Genomic DNA, 21,135 nt, shown 5'->3' on the forward strand with positions numbered 1-21,135 from the left:
GGATGGTTATTTATAACATGATTATTTAAACAATTTTGTCTTAAAAATACATGAATTCATATTTTATCCTGGACAAGTAAAATGCTCGTGGATTTTTCAGGTCTAAAGTAAATACAGGCAAATATTTTTTCCAGTGTGTTGTACAAACTGGCTGGCATGTGATTCATAAACCAGATTGCTTCTGCATAAGAAATGTTATTCTTCAAGGTTAAAGCCTTGAAAAGAATGGCTAATGCCATTGCCAAGTAAGGTTTTAAGACTTGAAATATGTGTGGTAAGAATTTTAAAAATTTTCCTTTTTGCTTCATAGAAGCTGGCCATTCTTAACTGTGCATTGTATCTGATTTAAAACTCAGCTTCGTTTACTGTACCAAAAATCACTGAAAAGCCAATAGTAGCATATAGTTTGTGCAAAGCCTTCATTTTCTGAAAGCATACTTTGTGCTAATGAAACCACCTGCAGAAACCTACAGCTTTCAAGATACATTTGCCTTTTGTCTATTTAATTGAAAACAAGAATGTCAGAGGTGGTAAAATCAGATAAGACAATTTCTATTGACCAGAAAGGAGAAGGTTGTTGAATTTTGCTGCTTCTTCATGGTACCCTACCACCTTCTGCATTCTTGCAGGCTTTTTGCTGAGTTGGGAAAGAGGGAAAGAAAAAATTTTAAAAAGTATCTGCACTGCTCTGTTTCAGCTGTCAGTCATCAGGGCCACTAAGGCCAGACATTCACCCTTCAGGCAGTTCTGTGACTGCAGCTCAACTCAGCCTTGTCTAAGCAGAAACATACAATTATTCCAATTAAATTATTCCTAGGCTACACAATACTATTAACCAGCTTAATTTGGAAGATGAATTAATTGAAGGATGATTTTCCTTTTTTGCATAGGAAGTCCCTGTGTAGGATATTCATAAAGGAACGTTGAACACTTGACTTTCATGCCAAAAGTCTCTAAGAGAATCTGTAATCAGAAACAGACTTTGTTTCAGCTCTTTCCTTTTAGGGAGAGGAGGTGGTTTTAACACTGCAAATCAGCTCTCATATTAGCACAGAATCAGTATGTATAATTGGGAGAGACGAAAGTGATGACAAAGTTTTTTCTTTTTCTTTCCTCTTCCACAGATGAAAATTGATTGAAAGAAGGGTTCAGCATGAATTTCTCCACATTGCTATCTCTCTTGCTGATGCTGGTTCAACTTTGGCCTTGCTCTCCGAGCACACAGAACTGCAGCGGTCAAAACACAGAGCCGTCCTTCACAGCAGTTCGAAGAGTGAAGCGTGGCTGGGTATGGGAGCCACTTTTTGCAACTGAGGAACAGAATTCAGTGGTGCCTGTGTATGTTGGACAGGTATGATAAGTAACACTGAAGGACAGTACAAGGCTATATTTAATGTGCTGATTAGCAGCTTACTACCTTGACTTGGAAGACCAAGCATCTCCAGTGACCTGGAAGTATCAAGAAAGGTAGAAAGAGGAGCTCAGGGAGCTGTAATTAAGCAGCACAACTTCTCCCCTTTCCTGTGACCTGACTTAGTGTCAGAAAACTCGAAGAACTGTGGGTCATGACAGTACCAAGGACCTTCCTTCAACTAGGTCTGCTGTCAAGGAAACTCCACAATCACTCTGTTACTAAAATGGGCTCCATACGGAGTAGAGGAAGGTGTCAAGCTGAAAAATCCATGTTTATCTTCTGAATGAAAGTTAAGGACTCATTTATCAACATCTGGAAATTTACTTGTGCTATTTTTGGCACTACATCACAGCATCCATGCTGAGCGCAGTGTAGTTTACAAGCAGTATTTAGCATGATTTTCTATTACACTAAGTAGCAGCTGATTTACCCCTCATTAATTTTTAATGAAGCAGATTAATGATAAATCCTTTTACCACTGAGAAACTAGAGGAATCTGCATGGTTCATTAGATTAACGTAGGTTTAGCACAATGAGCAATTATTTTTCACCCTCCTTTAAAAATGTGCTTTAAGATAATTATCTTAATGAGGCTTTATCTGTCCCTTTGTTCTCTCTCTGCTTATTATTATTATTATTATTATTTATTATTATTATTTATTTTTGTATGGTAGAAGTAATTGTAATCTTGAGATCTAGTTTTCTTTTCTTTAAGGCACTTTCTAGATGAATGAGCCAAAATAAGTTTAACTGCTAATTAACTAGCACTAAAATTTAATTAGGCCCAAAGGGTGAAGTGCTCAAAATTCATTAATTACTTTTTCACAGCCCCTTTGAAATAACTACTATGGAAGTGTGATGTCTCACTTCTGAAAGAATAACTGTAGACATACTCATTTTTTTAATTATTATTACTTTTCCCATAGCTGGAAAACAGTTTCCTGTAAAGAAATTTCATAAATGTCAGGTATTTTCATACAGATTTAGAAAAATTTCATAATCTTGCATTTCTATTTCTCACAACTATAGGGAACTTTTATTGAAGAATACGGTTAATTTATTGCAGACTAATCATTATCTAATCAGACACGTTTACTTGTGTGTTTTTATTGAGCAGAATATGCTCTGCTTTCAGTAAATGAAGAGATAGTCTATGATCGACACACAAATTTTTAGTAAATAAGGCCTTGAAGGAAACTGCATCAATGAAAATGCAAAGGTAGACAGTCTCTGTTTTTAAATTACTATTCCATATAAGCTTCTTTTCGCAGTTAGATTCAGAGCTCAATCTTCAAATTTCGTTTAACATAGACTCATGAATCCTTTTCTATTGTTACATTTAAGAAAAAGAAATGTGTCCATCAGCATGGCAATGGCAGATGCATGAGGGCAAGTACATAAGTTCTTGTTCCCAGTTCTAATTTACGGTGGAAAGACTGTTTATTCTTTTGTGTCTAGCTTAATAAAACAGATAAACTGATAATCTTCAGTATGCTTTCTCAGTAAATGTCATCAACAAGAGACCTCTCTTTTAACACAGTCAAGGTCATGAAAAACTTTTGGGGATAAATGATTCTGAGTGAAGTGGTTCAACACAGATTGTGACTAAAGAGACAGTCCAAGGCATGCTTCCAGTCTCTAAGGGTTTGATGTACTCAGTGATCACATATGAACCCCATCTTAGGTTAAAGATCTAGATATTCATCACCTTCCCCATGCCGTGGTGGTCATGACAAGGAAACCAAGATTTATGGATCAAAAAGAATCTGTGGTGACCCTTAGCAGGTTGCCAAATTTGGGTGGTGTTAAAATGAGTTCGACCAGACCACTCATAAAGGGTTGAACCCGCCCCATGTTTACTTATGCTGAAAACATTTGACTTCAAGTTGTTAATATTTTAAATGGTTCTAAAGTCCTTAGCCTTGAAAATTCTCTCTCTTATGCTGGCAAGGGGAATTAACTCTGTATAATTTAGAGCTTAAATACTCTGACAGATCTTGGAGCAGGAACACAAAACTGTTCCTCATATCTCAGAGCAGTGTTCCAGCCATGCTCTGAATACACAAGCCATTTGATGCATTCAGAGAATCATGTGTTATGAAAATCTTTAAAAGGCATGGGATTGTTCCAAAGGAAACTTAAAATTATTTTTGCAACTTCAGAAGCTATTACAAAATATGTTGAGTAGATCTGATAGGGAAACATGCCCTTTACAGCCCATAGTTCCTTTTTTCCCACTCCGTGGCCTCATACCTTAAAATGAGCTGTGGGGCTAATAAGCGTGAATCAAAACAGTGAGATCATTGAAATCAACAGGTAGACATATTATTTGTGTTTTAAAACTGCTGCTTTGCAGAAGAAGCAGGCTGAATAAAAATCTTTCTTTTTTTTTTTTTTTTACATTGGATTTTTCAATGATCATCCAGGCTCTTAGAGATTTTGACGCCTTTCGTTCTAACCCCAAAATAAAGAAAAAATAGAAAATTAATGATACAATAGGAATCGCTGTTCCCATAAAATTCAGCTGTAGATGCTTGACATGTTAAGAAATTAAGTTATTGCTATTAAAAAAAATACTGTTACATATTGTTAACATTAACAGAACTGTTTTGTTGGCATGAACAAATGCAGCTGGACTGCAACGGGCTCCAGGGCTCAGCTTCATCAGAGGTATCATCATCATAAAGTTCATCTTGGCAAGACAACAGAGGATGCAGATCATCCTGGAAGGAAATGGAAAATGTCTATCAATTTATTTCAGAATAAATAATACAGGCTTATACCACAGAATGGCTTTTCATCTCTTTAATATTTCAACACAAATAGAACACCAGTCTCTCATACTCATACTTAGTACTGCTGAGTACAAAAAATATATAAAAATTAAAAAGTACACTTGTCATTCATAATAATAAAATATTTAGTTAATATTTAATGACCCTTGCATCATTTTCAGCAGAAGTTTACGGGACCTGATAAAGCGATGTACTTACATTCATTCCCTTCACTTCAAAGTGGCTGAAGCATCTTTTTTTCAGGTTTACCATACATTTATATGGCTGTTATAGCAATACTTTAAAATTGAGCCATGACTGGCTGAAAATGTGACAGTACTCTCTTTTAAATATTAGTATCAAAGAAGGCTTACTAGTGACAGGGTTCACTGTAGAACAAAAATAAACAAAAACTAAAATGAATATACTAGAACTTTATTCCTCCCAAAATGTGGCTTAATTTGTCTGTTTCATTCTTGCAGCTGAAATCAGATTTAGACAAGCAGGATGGCAACCTAAAGTACGTTTTGACTGGGGAGGGAGCTGGAGGAATTTTTACCATTGATGAAAATAACGGCAAAATTTACGTGACACAAAAGCTGGATCGAGAAAAGAAACCCTTCTACACTCTAAGAGCACAAGCAATTAACAGGAGCACTCAGCTTCCTGTTGAACCTGAATCAGAATTTATTATCAAGGTTCGAGATGTCAATGATCACGAACCACAGTTCTTGGACGGACCTTATGTGGCCACTGTTCCAGAGATGTCACCTGAAGGTATGACATGCTGTGAACCAAACTCTTTATTTCCTGATCTTTTTGCTAGATAGCTATGTTGATATAAAGTCTTAATAACATATTTTATAGACTGCCTTTCAGTGAGAAGGAAGCAAACTACTTTACAAGCTTGGAAATTGAAAAGTTATATTCTTAAACTGAAGGCTGTGCATACCTCTGCTTAATGTCCTTGCCTTTAAATATTTAGGTACCTACACGTATCCAAATCCTTTTACAGAATCTGGATACATGTTTGGATTGACTATAGAGTTATCTTTCCCATCAGTGGTTCAGCCTTGGAATTGGTACTTGTTTAAAAATATAACATTACCGTTCGAAATAGGCAGAGTACTACAGCCAGTTGTTGCTGCAAAGGAGATCTGGGGCTGACAGATGTCACTGCTATTTCAATCAGTATAGCACCCTAGTCTCCTGAAAATTGTTCAGTGTATGATTATTGTTACAACCTGTCAGCATCTCAGGCTTCTACCCATCTGAAAGAAAAGTAGCTTGCATGTAAACTTTAAAGTCCTCTGACCTCAGCTGACTCTTTTAAGGACATCAGCATAAGCTTGGTTGAACTGAAAAGTACTCAACAGCATCCTTTAGTCTACTCTGATTCTGCTTAATAATTAAACAATATGTGTTTATACCCTCTGTAGTATAAATCATATTGTACTGTAACTAGAAAAGAATCACATTCACATCACAGGCACTCAGATTTCCCTCCCACAGACAGAGATACTTTCCTTCCTACAAGCAATGGGTTCAGAACAAGAATGGTATGAAGCTGATGTGGGACTGATGTGATGACCAACCTTACACCATGTATGATGCCTCTGTACTTATGCTGCCAAACCTCTTGCCTATCAGTCGTCTTCTCTTTGTTTGGATTAGATGGTGAGGACTGCCTTTTGATTTCCTAAGCACATGAATTGGAGTTTTCCTGTCAAGAGGAACAACTTAATTTCTGCACGTCATCTTTCCCACCTCCACACCATCAAACAGACCTATACTAGGATCTGTCATGTATCTGGAAACCTAATGCAACAAATGCATACAAAGTCAACATCTGAAAAATATAGATATATATACACACATATGCATACATACACATACGCAAACATAACGTGTATACACATACATTTAAATCCTTAAAAACCACCAAAGTATAAGTACAACTGACATAAATAAGCATATTATAGATACAAGCATGTCTCCAAACAACTATCTTCAAAATCAAAGGAAAACTGGGTTGTTTAAATCTTACAGAAAGAATCCCAGTAACCTTTTAAGTATCTCTTTCGGTTATTTCTATTGCAAATAATATTGAAAAGGGATTCAAATATTATGCTACTTAAAACTATGAATTAATGATGTCATTAATGTAATAGCATCAGTGATCATAAAAGGTAATAAAAACTGTGTTTCATTCACCATTACCTGTTCAACTTTTAGGGCAGATTCAGTGAATCTTTCACAGCGAGCTGTAAACTTTATCTTCTTCTGCCAGCCTGGATAACAATTGCAAGAAAAGGATATTCATGCCTGGGGTTTAATCAAAATTGGAGTTAATATCCTAATCTCTGCCACGAAGCAGTAGCTCACCATCACTACCAGTAATAGCTACAAAAGACATTCATTCAGTCAATTTATTTCCTAGCCACTCTGCTTAATCCCACCTTCTATCAGCGAAATCACTTTGGGGTGTATGGTTGTTTCTTCACAGCCACTTTCTTCCCTGCAGACAGACTTAGTTTCCTCAAAATTTTCTAACATAATCAGATTCTTCTTCAGAGGGCACTTCTCACCTTTGCTTCTTGTTCATTCACCGAAGTTTGGAGATGAGAAGACAAAGGTGCCTTGTCAAGGACCTTTGCATATTTTGGGTCTGCTCACAGTAATAATGGGCACAGTTCAATGTCTAGAATTATCTGGATATTTTTGTCTGGGGTTAGGTTTAGGACTTTGACAATGCCCTTTGTAATTTTTTTTTTTCCTGTGGCAAAGAGTTGTATATGAGGCACCTATCTCTTATAAAAATGGATTTTAAATAGCTGATAATTCAGTATGGCTTGATTTATACTCACACAGACCTGTAACCATTCACAGAAAAGTATATCAAGAATTGACTTATGGTTTCCTTCTATTTTATCTTCCTTTCTTAATGATGGTTATATGAAAAAAAAAAAAATCAAGTAGGGTGGTACTTACAGCCAAAACCAACAGTAGTAATCTTTTCCTATATACCTGTGTTTCTCACCATCAACAAGCAGTTGACAGATGAGAAATTTCAATCTATATTGACTTGAATTGGCTATAAACTGATACCCTAAAAATGAAAGGCTCAGCAGTCTTTATCCAATCTCCTGTGTCATGTATTATATATTTAAATTCCTAAAATACCATATCACTTTAGCATAAGATTAATTAAACTGCAAAAAAACCCCTTAATTTATTTTGTAGTATTCCTGTAAGATTATTTAAAAAAAAAATCCCAGTAAAATATAGAAATATATGAAATAATAATTAAAAATATTAAAAACCAGAAGTAACACCACCTCCCATTTGTCAGAATGGGTGAAAAATAAAACAAGGTTCCTGTGTGACTCCTCTCTCAGACACAGACTACCTGAAATACTAAGTTCACAGATTTGCAATCATCCAGCATACGGTATGTGAATCTAAGTCAGTCTTACGGATCTTCTACATGTCACCTCTCTAGCATCAATACCACAGCTGTTTCAGAGATCATTCTTTCTCCTACTTCTTCCATGTAGACACTAGTACATTACTGCCATACTAATGTGTATGTCTGGCATGTAAGTGGAGTTGTATATAACAGTATATACCAGAACTGTGGTCAGTTCCAGTAGAACAGCTGAGCAATACCATGAGGACTTCTCTGGGCTCACTTACCCTGCTTCTCAAAGGGTAGGGACTGCGCTTCTGAGTTGAAACCTCTGTCAGTGTGCATCCTAAAGCATTAATCCTTACAAGGAACTTTCTAACCTCCCAGTAGATAGAAACAGTAGCCAACTAAAATTTGCAGCATTAATACCGTAAAAGTTCATTATATCCGTGTTTTCCTCCCAGAAAAACAGAAGATCCTCTTGCATAGTAAGGGACGTAGACCAGAATTAGTTTAAAGGATACAGTGCTTTTGCTCTGTTTCAGATCACTCTAGCAGTAGTTCAGCTCACAGATGCTACACCTGGGATCTCCTGGTAGTCGCGTTACAGAAAACAGGCTCAGAAAGCGTGGTCCATATGTGGGAAAGCAGTTCAATCTAAACATTTAGTCTGGAAATAAGAGAGCAAGGAGAGAATAATTCACAGCTGTCCACTTGCCTCAGAGAATCACAGAAAAACAGAAATTAGGCACAGATAATTTTGCCTAAAGCTAGGTACCAATATCCTATAGATACTAATGTGCCAACAAATTAGAATACATTTTACTTTTTTCTTAACTCTCTTTTATCTTCAGTACTAAATTTTATTAGGATATTATATGCAAGTGTCACAGTAAACGAAAAGTGTGTCAGCAAATGGACTCTCTTCTGAGAACACAGGACTGTGGTTTTCCCTCAGGCATTTGGTACAATTTTACAATAAGTGTCTTCCATATAGCTGTTAAACTTGTACAAATGCAGTGTATCTGATGGAATGGTTAAGAGTCAGATGCAATGGTGTATCAGCACTTAATGTTTTTATAGATTTCAAGCTCTAGTTAGAAAAATGAATAGCTATTTGCCATAATGAGGGCCCTATAGTTTACCTAATCGGCTGCAATATATAAGTGGCACTACAATATATGTATGTATGTATGTGTACTATTATGTATGCCTAAGGAAGTTGTGGATGCTCCATCCCTGGTAGTGTTCAAGGCAGGCTGGATGGAGCCTTGAGAAACCTGGTCTAGTGGGAGGTGTACCTGCCATGGCAGGAAGGAGGAACTGGATGGTCTTTGAGGTCACTTCCAACCCAAACCATTCTATGGTAATGATTCTATGATGATTTTTTTGCCCAAGAAGGGTAAAACCAAGGCTGCAGGAATACAAAGAAAAATCTTATACAGCAATCAGCAAGATGCAGTTTGCCTTAAATAAAGTTAATAAAAAGCAAAAAATGTGTAAGCATTTTTACCAGCCAACTTCAGACATTACTGTGTACATAAAACACATATTTGGGGCTAAACTTTATGTCAACATCACACAGACTTCCATATGCAAAAATGCATTTTTGGAAGCCCACAGATATATTCAGTTAATTTGTCTTTGCCATTATATCTACTTTCACATAAATGTTATGAAACTCTGTCATGGTTGGATTATCAATAGTATCATGTCATGGCTGAGCTGTCAAGAGGCGGGATTTGGTTGGGTTTTTTTGGGTTTGGGGATATTTTGGGGGAGGGATTATGTGTTAATTGAATGTTTTTAAAGATATTGTTTGTATTTGATCAATCATACTTCTCCCAACCATGCACAGAGTTACAAAAAAGTGATTTTTTTGAGTTTTGAGTATGTAATATTAACATTGTAATTTCTGTTACTCAGAATTAAATGTCTAGGTAAACATGTTTCTATTCAGCAAATGGTCTGTTTTGTTTGTTTCACGTTGAATGTCTAAAGAAATACAGGCTTCATGGCACTGAAAAATTAAAAACTGAGAAAGTATTCTAAACCCAGGATAACATTTTTCTTCTGCTTATTACATAGTTCATATTTAACGTAGAGGTTCGTATAGTGATCATGAAATCTTTGTGCTAAAAAAGTGTGAGAAATCATAGTCCTCTCTTCATGGTCTCCTGCCACCCCAGTTTAAAAATAGTCTTCCTCCTGAAAGTGCAGGAGATCTGTTATTGCTTCCCTCCAGGTTGACTCCCTCTTTACCAGATGCCCTTGCCTGCTCTCCTTTCTGTTACATCCACCAGCTGTATCTCACTGAGCCCAGCTGGGCAAATTCCATGTTTCTGCCTTCTGCTATGCTCTGGAAGAGTCAACAGTCAAGCAGAAATGTAGGCTGGGGCTTAGAGGAGCAGCAAATGTTATTTTAGATTCAACGTTCTTTCTAAATAGTTAGAAACTGTGTAGAAAATAAATCTACCTTTAAATGAGTGAGATGCACAAAAGCTGTAATGATAACTTTTCAATCCTATATATGTTGGATTTTATTTCTGATTTAAGTACTGTGCTGTAAACAAGTCCATTTCTAAATATAGTTGTGGGCACTGCAGTTTATTTAGTAGAAAATGGCACTTATAACAGACTGTACCTATTGGATTTTTGATAGTTCTTGATCCCTTCCTAACTAGAACTCCACTTTTTTTTTTGAAGCAATTGCATTCTAGTCATGCTAAATTGTCTCAGAGGTTGAATTTCCTGTGTTAGAACAGTTTCCATAGACTGCAGCTGATATGAAGCTAATGGTTGTGTAGCTGAAGATTGCCTTTACCCTTCAGTCTCATTAAAGAAAACTATTATTTCTGACACATATGTGTGCCCCGGTTAAATATTGATCTGTCATTTTATCTTTAACACTTCTCCAGAGCAGTAGGGAGCAGTGTATATATGTATACATCTATACACACACCCCTAAATGTCAGAAGTGTGGTATTGTATTTTGGTTTTTTTGAGGGACAAGTAACTCCAAAAGTTGGTGGCAATTAATAATATTTTAGTGTACCTCTACTCTAGAGGAGATAACATGAGTTACGGAAACACTTGAAGTTCTGCTGAATAAATTGAGAGAAAATACAAAGAATATTTTTTTAAATAATCAAAATATTTCATTCAGCTAATCCTTATACAAGAAAGCCTTCTTAATTTCTATTTAAAAATAAAACAACTGAACTGCTAGAAAACCCAGAAATTAATATATTTGTTTTATTGGGAATAAGTATCAACTTTGAATTTGTCATAAAAAAAGGTGTTTCTGGTCTAAGTCCTTACATTCCATCGTTGTTTCTTCTTTTCTCTTCCAGCATAACTATAGAGCTATATTGGTAAGCAGGTGTAATCATGTGAACGTATCCCAGAAAGTTTTAGAAAGTAGCTCAGTTTCTGCTGATCCTCACAAGAAGGGATATTTGTATTCTTATGCAGAACCTAGGTGAGGAAAAAAGACAAAAACAATGATTGCCTTACAAAATGATGCTACTGTGATTTTTTTTTTTTTAAAGGACAATCTCTTCACTGATGGTGCCATGAGATTGCTGTCCATCTTGTATCTAGGATATAACCAGCTTCCAGACAGAGATGAAAACAAGCTCTGCAGATTGATTCTGGTGTGCTTCTGCACTGGGAAAACTGCCGTCTCTCTTGCACTGGGACAGGCTCATTAAAGACTCAAGGATAAAAAATGTTATCAGAGCCTTGTTATACTTCTTGGCTGCTTTGCTTGCTAACAATTAATTTCTTTATCACCAGTGGGCATACTGGTGATAAACTGGCTGTGTTTACTTGTTCCCATGGGAAATATCCATTAAAAACTTTGAAGAATATACAAGGGGAGGATAAAGAACTTGCTGTACTCCATTCAGATATCAGAAATTAGGGGAAAAGGCATAAGATATATAGTACTTTAAGCAACATAAACGTAGTGCTGAAAAGTCATTCACTATTTATTTTTATTTTAATTGAAAATTTGAACGCAACAAGAATAGTTGCTGAGGAAATATTTTCCCTTTTTGATGATGAATTTTAGAAGGTGCCACTTGCTCCTTTGAATTTTCACTGTTTGCTAATATAACGATATGTTAAAAGGTTTTTAAAGAGTTTATGGTTTGTAATTATGAGATAATTTATACAAGAAGAAAATAACCATAATCTATTTTATTTTTTCTGAGAGGTACTTCTGTTACACAGGTAACAGCTACAGATGGTGATGATCCTTCTTATGGGAATAGTGCCCGTCTGCTTTACAGTCTTATTCAGGGACAGCCTTATTTCTCTGTGGAGCCGAAGACAGGTACTACAAATGATCCTGTAACTTGAAAGTATTCATAAACTAACATAAAATGGATGCACACAAAAATGTCTTTCTTCATTTCAACATAAAGATTGACTGATACCACCCTATACTTGTATATCTTTGCATAGTTCCTAGAACCAAAAAATACCGATTCTGCCTTTCCCATAGGAAGATGAAATTCTTTCTCTCTAGAGAATCAACAAATTATATAGCAAATTGTTTTGCTAAAGAAAATAGTTGGATTCTGAGTACCCTATCCAACAAACAGACCTAAGTACACTTCCGGCTTAACAGCTCTGACTTGCTATGTGACATTCTTAGCTCTATGTTGGAGAAACCAGAGATATGTGAATCAGATATGCTGCAGATAGCCAAAATTCTGATTTCTGGAGAAGAAAGGTGTTTATATACAGTAGAGGAGGGGTCTGCTCCCCAGAACTCTAAGTATGCAGAGTGGATGTGTCGTACAGTGTAGGTATTGCCACGAGTACCAATTCCCAGTATTAGGACAGTTGTGCTGTGCACAGTCTAAAGTGTAAATTCATTAACTGTGTCCAATGATGCATTTTATACCCGTATTATATGGTCAGATGCTGGGAAAAAGTGGGACTATTATATGTTATTATATTATACTTTTCACTTTTAGGGGTCATCAGAATGGCTTCCCAGATGGACAGAGAAACAAAAGATCAGTATTTGGTCATTATCCAAGCCAAAGATATGGTTGGGCAAGCAGGGGCATTTTCAGCAACAGCCACTGTTACCATTAACCTCTCTGACATCAACGACAATCCACCAAAATTTCAACAGGGTAAGTATAGGTTACTTACTGTAGTTGAAGTACTGAGGACATTTAGACCTCCTTTAGCTCTGTTAAGTTCACTGGTAGGTCTTTTCAGAACAGGTCTGTGCTTTGACTTCAGCATACAGATTTAAATAAAAATAAAATTTGAAAAAATCTCCCACAAAATCTCAAAAACTAAAAGGAAAAGAAAACCTATCATTACAAAAGACCTCAAGCTTGCTGTTTTTATCACTAGGCTTTGGAGATCACTGACTCACTAAACTGTTTTCCATATAGTTTTCTCTACATAAGCCTAAAATATGGGCAATGGGATATTTAGTGCCATTTGCACTCACCTTCTTTCTTTTTCTCCTCTCATCATTCTTTGCTGACACATAGTGTAAACTTTTTGGCAAATGACGTGACCTTCTCTGTTGAGGGAGTTTCCAGCAGACATGGGAGCTGCTAGCTGGGCTGTCGGCAGGAACGAGTGAAATGCAGTTGGGAAGTGCTGCCCTCCACTGTTTTTTTCATCCTGTTGGTTCTCCTTAGCTCTTTATTTACTGCCAGGTGGGGCTGAGAGAGGATGCAGGAGTGGAAAGCTTGTCATCTCCTAACCCAAGAACTATACATTGCTCAATTAGATCCATTGTTCTAATAAAAGCTGGGGGCTTTCCCCGACTTTCTGAGAGCCTCATAGCTACAGCAGCTATTAATCATGGCAGGTCACTAAATTGTGCCAGTATTTGTTTCTTTAGGACTCTACTATATGAGCGTGTCTGAAGAAGCTCCTGTGGGCACTACTATAGGCAAAGTCTTCGCAGAAGACAGTGACATAGGGGAGAATGCAGCCATGAACTATTTCATTGAAGGAGATAGCTCAAATGTTTTTGACATCATTACTCACAATGAGACTCAAGAAGGAATTATCTTATTAAAAAAGGTAAGATCTCAGAAACCTTTTAAAAAATCTCTAAATACTGGAATAAACCTCCTCAAGCAAGCTGGATGTTTAGAAAAAGCCTATTGCTTTGTACTCTACTATTTTTTCTTTCTTCAGGCTTTGTGATTTGATTGGGATATTAGGGAGATAAAAAGAAACATGCTTTTCTTTCTCTTTACTTTTTTTGACTCATTCCTATTACTGATGAATACAATGGTGGCAAAGTGTCTTAATGTTATTCCTAGCTGTGCAACACAGCGTATCCTATTGTAAGAAAGAATTGTATCTCTTCTGTGCGTCAGCTGCAAAACCTTTGTCAATAGATTGTACACAATATTTCCTCACTTCCAACACCTCATCTTAAACTTCACTGGAGACAAAATGTATTACAGCATTAGATAGACAGTGGAGTTTTTGTTGTGACATAGCTTTGAAAAGACACTAAATACACTAAAAAAGATACCAGTTTATGAATTAAAATATTTCAGAGGTTTTGATACTGTGTGATTGATTTTAGAACCACACAGGAAGATTTTTGGGTCACCTGGGTCATCATCTGAAATGACAGTAGATTTTGATAGTCTAGTGAAATCCAGGACCCTGAAGAATTGAATGATGTTGAGGTTTTTTTTCCTATTTGGATTTATTACAATTCAGGCAGGTGTTCATACAGTATTTCTCTCTTTAATTACAGAAGATAAGCACTATTAAAATAGTAATGTAACTATATGTTTATGGAACACTCATTGTTGCCTTCTGGAATTTATTTCTTTTAAAGACTAAATCTTAACATACTCATCTTAACCCCTACAGATTAACTGATGCATATTGTTTATGTAAGAGTAAAGAATAGTGTTCACTAAGGTTACACCTATGTTGGAAATCCAAGTACTAGAAGAATAAGTTTTTAGGACTGACATTCTACGGGAGGACTTCTTTTACAGCATTGTTTAATTGTAACATTAAAGCCAGACTACATGTGAAAGCAAACAATGGCATAGCACAGTTTAAGTTTAAAGTGTTTTTAACATAAAAAAAAAAAAAAAAAAAAAGAAATCTTAGAAGTAACTACCTTTGGCATATTCCCAAAAGAAGGGTAGCACTATTTTGTCTTTAATTGCACACTACTTACAGAACTGTATTTAATTCAAATGAGAAGAAAGAAATATTCCACATCTCACTTTCTTTCTTAACAGAGAGTGGATTACGAGAGCAAGAGGAGATACAGTATTCAAGCAAAAGTTGTAAACAGGTACATTGATGACCGTTTTCTGAAAGAAGGACCATTTGAAGACAAAACCATTGTCAAAATCAATGTGGAAGATGCTGATGAACCTCCAGTTTTCACCTTGGAGAACTATATGATGGAGATTACTGAAGGGGCTACAAGTGGCTCGCTGGTGGGAACTGTAACTGCTAGAGATCCAGATGATGATGACTGCCCAGTCAGGTACCTAACTTAAAGTGTGAGCAGGCTTCAAATTTAAATGTAGCTGGGATTTCCAAAGGCTATTTCTATACCTTACCTTAGGTCATGATTACAGTTAATCATGCTTTCATCATGATAGCCTAGATTATTCTAGGTGTCTTGATTTAACCCAGGTAGGCAGCTCAGCCCTACACAGCCTCTCGCTCACTCCCTCACCCATTGGGATGGGGGAGAAAATTGGAAGGGTAAAAGTGAGAAAACTCATGTGTTGAGATAAAAACAGTTTAACAATAATAATAAAAAAGAAGAAACAAAGAAATCAACAAAGGGAAAAAAAAGCATAACAAAACCCCAAGAAAAGCAAGTGATGTAAAAAAATCGGAAAACAACTGCTCAATACCAGCCAGCTGATACCCAGCCAGTCTCCGAGCAACGGCAGCACTTCCCAGGTTTTTATGCTAGGCATGACGTCATACGGTCTGGGATATCCCTTTCGTCGGTTGGGGTCAGCTGTCCCGGCTGTGTCCCCTCCCAGCTCCTTGCGCACCCCCAGCCCACTCGCTGGTGGGGTGGGGTGAGGAGCAGAACAGGCCTTGGCTCTGTGTCAGCGCTGCTCAGCAGTGACTAAACCATCCCTGAGTGACCAACGCTGTTCTCAGCACAAATCCAAAACAGGGCCCCACACCAGCTACTGTGAAGAAAATTAACTCTGTCCCGTCCAAAACCTGTACAGTAGGTTAAATCCTGACCCCAAGTGCAAAATCTAAATAAATGAGCTTTTTGTATCTTTGCAATCCCTTTTCCCTTTGAGATGCGGTAATATTTTAGACAGTGGCATGGAAGAGGCTGTGAATGGCAGCAGAGCTGGAGTAGCACAGCCGAATCTGTAAGTGCCTGGAGGTGTTCCAGTCTGTTCCCAATAGCTTCCGGAGATACAGAGAGATGGAGACATTGCTGGGAGGGAAACAGAGAGCAGCTCCACTGGCACCCGCCAGCTCAGCATGACCAAAAATTTACCAATTCCCTATATATATGCACAATTGCCCCACACAGATATTGTATAAAAAGAGTCCCCCAGGCTTTTAATTTTGCATAACAATTTTACTCTCTCTTAAGGGAGAAAACAGGTAATTAATCTTTAAAATGGGTTTATAATTAAAATACCTTCTTGAGTTACTTGACATCACTGTGTACTGTGCGATTTAGACAAGCTAGGATACAGGGACAAATGGATGAGACACAAAATAGATTATGGGGTATAGATTCTTAATAGCAGAAATATATATATATGTATATATATGAATGTATATATACTGCTACCTCCAATTACAGTTTCAGATGTTTAGTCAATGCAAGGCCATTTGTTATGATCATACATGCATTTACTGTTACTTAGTAAGCCAGTCATAGGTTAAACTAAATAAGAAAAAAAACACAAAACATATAAGGTTATTTCTAAAAAAAAAAAAAGGCCTTGTTTTTTGGTTTATTTAGATGACTGCAACATCCCATGTGAAACATTTTAACATAGTGCATATCTACAGCCTCTTAGTTTGAAATATTTTGGTGGAACTTTCTGCAAAGTGAGTATGTCTGCATAGTCCCAAAACAGTGACACATACATTGCATCACTGACTATGTAACTTCTAATGTAAAGATATGTTTATTGGGCTCAGTGCCATGCATATGAATCTGATTTTGAAGCCAGTGCTTTCATAAATGACAGCAGTTGCTTATAATATAGAAAACCAGCTGTGTTACCTTGTGGACCCCACTTTTCAAACAAACAAAGTAAAAAAAAGACAGTCAACAAAACCTCACTACATCAATAATAACAAATAACTAAAAATATTCAACATAGATTTTCTGAAAATTACCTATCAAGAATCAGATTGCCAAAAAAATCTCCAAAAACCCAAACCAAACAAAACACCAATGTTAGAAAAACTTAAACAAGCTTTGGATGCAGAGAATGAGGAATACTCACATGAAAAAAAAAAAAAAAAAAGAAATTGAGTGGTAAATCTCTAAAATAGAGGTTTATAAATGTTAAATCTTTGGCTTAAATGATAAGAACATGCACTGACTGTGTTGTGCTGGTTTCTTGATTTATCCTCTTACTCATTTTCAAAACAAAAAGTAACTATACTGCTGGCACATAATCTGAGCTGGACTCCTAAGGGCCAACAGGAGATAGAAAGACTTTGACAAGCACAATCAAAGGTGCAGTAAAAGAGGGAATAGTTGCATGTGGGAATTCCAAACTGGAGAGGTAAGAACCTTTCAACTCTTCAAACAGGTTTTATTTCCATGAAATAAACTCTACTAGGAACCATGACATGTGGTCTTTTTTTTATATGTCATGAAAAATACCAGTAAATATCTTTTCCTTTTGAACCAATATCTTTGGTGCCTTTTTCAGTCCATCTCTGGCCTGTGGCCAGTGGATAGGCTTTAACAATCTGAATGGTATGTGCGTATGTACGTGTGCATGTGCACGTCCGCATACAGACGTAGCATCCAGAGCCTTTTCAGTGAAGACTTGGGAACACTGGACTCATTTGCAATCATCTCCTGCGTTAGGATTTTGTCCCCTGTCTAGGTGTCATCTCATTACAGATAGTTGTCTGTCTTTCTGTATGATGCCCATTCCCTTGGCATCAGAGCGTGTCAGCGATGATAAAATAGATTTGCCATTATACCTCCACTTAGCTGTTAGTGTTATTCATTTCACAAGTGGCACTTTTGCTGTTTCTTTTCAACGAAGTCATTCACCTGCTGTGAGCCTGACTTAGAAGTAAGAATGAGTAATGTATTTCAGATTCAGTTCACATTAATACAGATCTGAGACATATTTAGTTTTATAAAAAGAAGAGCTTTGATCTTGGCAGCAGTGAATTTTAAATGTTTATAAGTGTACATTTTTCATGATTTCTGAGCTGTTGAAGCACACATTTATATGAATATATGCACAGCTCTGTTTTCTCAACTGACAATAGCTTTCTATGTCCTTGCCTCTGATGGAACATTTCAATATTATGGAATCTTTTTCCTTTTTTTGGTGCAGGTACACTATTGTCCAGGGCATGCATTTAAAGAGATTGTTCAGCATCAATGAGCACAATGGAACAATCATTGCAACTAAACCTCTGGACCGAGAGATAGCTTCTTGGCACAACATAACTGTTACAGCCACAGAAATAAGTGAGTAAGAAATTTAAGGAATGCTAGGTTTTATATACTGTGAACTGTAATTATCTGCTGAATATGCCTTCTTTTAAGTGGAGAATACATACTTCTTTCTCATTATATTACTGTTGCTTGCTACATTAAGGAGCATTATTAAAATGATTAGTTAAATAGAAGCAGAATGTATTTGAGCTCCAAGGTCCTATGCTCTTTCATAAAAGATGACCTTACAAAAAAAGAAAGGAAATTGTAATAAGATCGAGACTGTAACACTTTCAAGTTATGCTGAAGCATACGAATCGCTCCTGCGGTGCAAGATCTCATGTTAGATTAGACCCTGGTTAATTTCACAGCAGATTTTTGACTAGTGTGAAATTAGCCAGGGTCTAATTTAACACCAGTCAGAAACCTGTGGCTCATTAATTGTGAATGTAAGGCCTAAATCAGCTAGACTTCTCTTCAGTGACAATTAAATCTGTGAAGCATCCTTTATATAGATTTCACCTGTCAGTTTGGTTTGAAAGTCAAATGCAAATTGCCTCTGTTTGTGCTTTTTGTGATTGAGTTGCCCTAACCCTAGGACAACGTTCTAGAAAATTAACAGCTACTGATTTATAAGGGAGTTGAACAAGATTATTGGGATATGATTTTAAAACTAATCACATGCTTCCTCAGGAAGCAAAAAAAAACGTGTGAAACTAGAGTCCAATCAATAAATCAGACAGGTTTTGCTAAATACTATTAGCATGTTTTTTCAATCCTGAATTTCAGTTGAATGCTATTTATTGCTAAGACTACTTTAGGCACGTATTCATAAATTGAACTGTTCTCAAAAGGGAGCATTTCCCATATATATGCAGAATATTACTGCTAGAAGTTTAATATAGGATAGTCAGTACCCGTTTTCATTGAAGTCTTTATTTTCTGTTTGGGAATAGATAGTATTTTGTTCCTTTTCAGCTTCTCTGTGAGTTTTTAAGCATGAATGTATTTTACTTCTCATGTTGTTGGGCAGCTGGCAGGTGTTGGCAAAATTGATCTCTGGCATATTTTTGTCATGTCTTGAATAGTGCTATGGAAACACAGCAGGATGACTTTGGTCTGGACTTTTCTGTTTAGTTAAACAATAAAATAGAAAAGAACCAAATGTTACAAATGAATAAGTGTCTCCTGCAGCAAAAGAAAGAGTCTTTCAAGGTAATGAAAGTTATTGTGGAGAAACCCAGCCCTCATTATCTTCATATTCTTATTCCTTATTTCTTTAATGATGACAAGGTCACTGTCTATAACGCTGTATTCAAAAGCATTGAAGTTAGGTCACCTTGGTCTGGGCATACCTGAAATGATTTATATTATGAACTACTAGCATTTTATTCCTTGAAATATAGCCATAACATACACTGTGTGTATGAGACATTTGGTGGATGACATTGTGTCTCCACTGAAGCCGAATCAAAATGCCAGCCACGTAAGATATTCATTGCAGCTGAGCCAGATACTGAAACTGCATTACAACATCAACCTCCCTAGGGACCTATTGAGGTCCTGGCATTCATAAAGGACACAAGCCTTTTGCCTCCATTGCAATGACAGGGATCAGAGATTAGTAAGAGGAGCTTGCCTCTGTTATTGCAGACTTGTGGTGTGGATTATCCTACCCTCATGACATTGAAACAGCTGTTTTAAAGGTACCCAGAAGTAGCTCTTATACATTGGGCCCTAAACGCAAGCAGTAGAAATCTGCAATCTGTTGAGTCTTATTACACTTTATGCCTAAGCTGGTTTTAGCTCAAGAAAAATCAAGTTTCCTTTGATCAGTTTTTAGTTGTTTGTAATCAGCTTCCACCTAGTACGAGGCTGAAGCATAAACAAGTGTTTTAACCATGCATGACAGCAAGAAATCCTATTTAACGCTGATTTATTGAGTCAGATGAAGATTGATTGACAATTAATTAATTCAGAAAAGGAATATCTGCTTCATCTTTCTCTCATTGAACTATAGCTGACCAACAAAAATTCCCAATGATAACAACAACTTGAGCTTACATTAATCCTCATTTCTCGATATGCCCATTGGAAAAGTGCACTACCAGTCATAAGCAAACTTATCTGCGAAAAACAACAATCATTTTCCCACTGGATCTTGCAAGTATTCTTTCATAGTGGGTTCCAGACCTACTACATGATTACAGAACCTCTGTAAAGGTTTCAGTCATGGATCATATAATTAATTCAGTATTTAATTGTCACCCCACTTTGGTCACATAAGCTTTTCTTGACAGATTTCTAATTTAGACAAGTCCTTTTAAAAAAAAAAAAAGAAAAAAAAAAAAAGAAAAAATCACATCCATTTCCTTCACAAAGTAAAGAAATTTGCTTTAGCTTAAATTCTAATTATAACAGCAACTATTATTATTATTACTGTTGTTATTATTATTATTACAATTTTCCTTTTAGTGGCTGATGACAATGCCAAGCTTTCTTTAATCCCTTGCAAGTACTGAGTTCTACTTTGCCTCTAGAGATGGTCACTGCTTTTCTTTTCACATAGCTCCAAAATAAGCAAGTTACTAATTTTGATCCCTAGTAATAAAACATCAACTTCATTCTTCATACTGATCCAGCCTATTGCACTTCATATCCTGTTCTCTCAGACTTTATTTTTCAAGTTCTAATCTCTCTCATGGATATTATGACAAAGACATTTTCTGCTCATTGAAAGATCTTTGGCCTAATGTAGGATATGAGTACAATAACTGTATTCAAATTCTGAGAACTATTTTCCCCTTTGAGACATAAAAGACAAAATAAGTGTTGCCTAACATCTTCCCCAATTGCAACCAAAGGAGTC

General features: G+C 36.4%; 1 protein-coding gene across 1 annotated transcript in view; it reads left to right on the top strand.

The window, feature by feature from the left end:
- Positions 1 to 1,153: 1,153 nt before the first annotated feature.
- CDH19 (cadherin 19) overlaps positions 1,154 to 21,135 on the top strand; it is a 42,394-nt gene continuing 22,412 nt past the window's right edge. The window contains exons 1-7 of the mRNA XM_086472630.1: positions 1,154 to 1,351; positions 4,671 to 4,965; positions 11,817 to 11,936; positions 12,586 to 12,750; positions 13,482 to 13,666; positions 14,863 to 15,116; positions 18,163 to 18,299. Of these exons, the coding sequence (XP_086328756.1) occupies positions 1,154 to 1,351; positions 4,671 to 4,965; positions 11,817 to 11,936; positions 12,586 to 12,750; positions 13,482 to 13,666; positions 14,863 to 15,116; positions 18,163 to 18,299 (1,354 nt within the window). The remainder of the gene's footprint in view (positions 1,352 to 4,670; positions 4,966 to 11,816; positions 11,937 to 12,585; positions 12,751 to 13,481; positions 13,667 to 14,862; positions 15,117 to 18,162; positions 18,300 to 21,135) is intronic.

Source organism: Leptosomus discolor, chromosome 13 (assembly GCF_034619465.1).
Source record: "Leptosomus discolor isolate bLepDis1 chromosome 13, bLepDis1.hap2, whole genome shotgun sequence".
NCBI classification, from domain to species: Eukaryota; Metazoa; Chordata; class Aves; order Leptosomiformes; family Leptosomidae; genus Leptosomus; species Leptosomus discolor.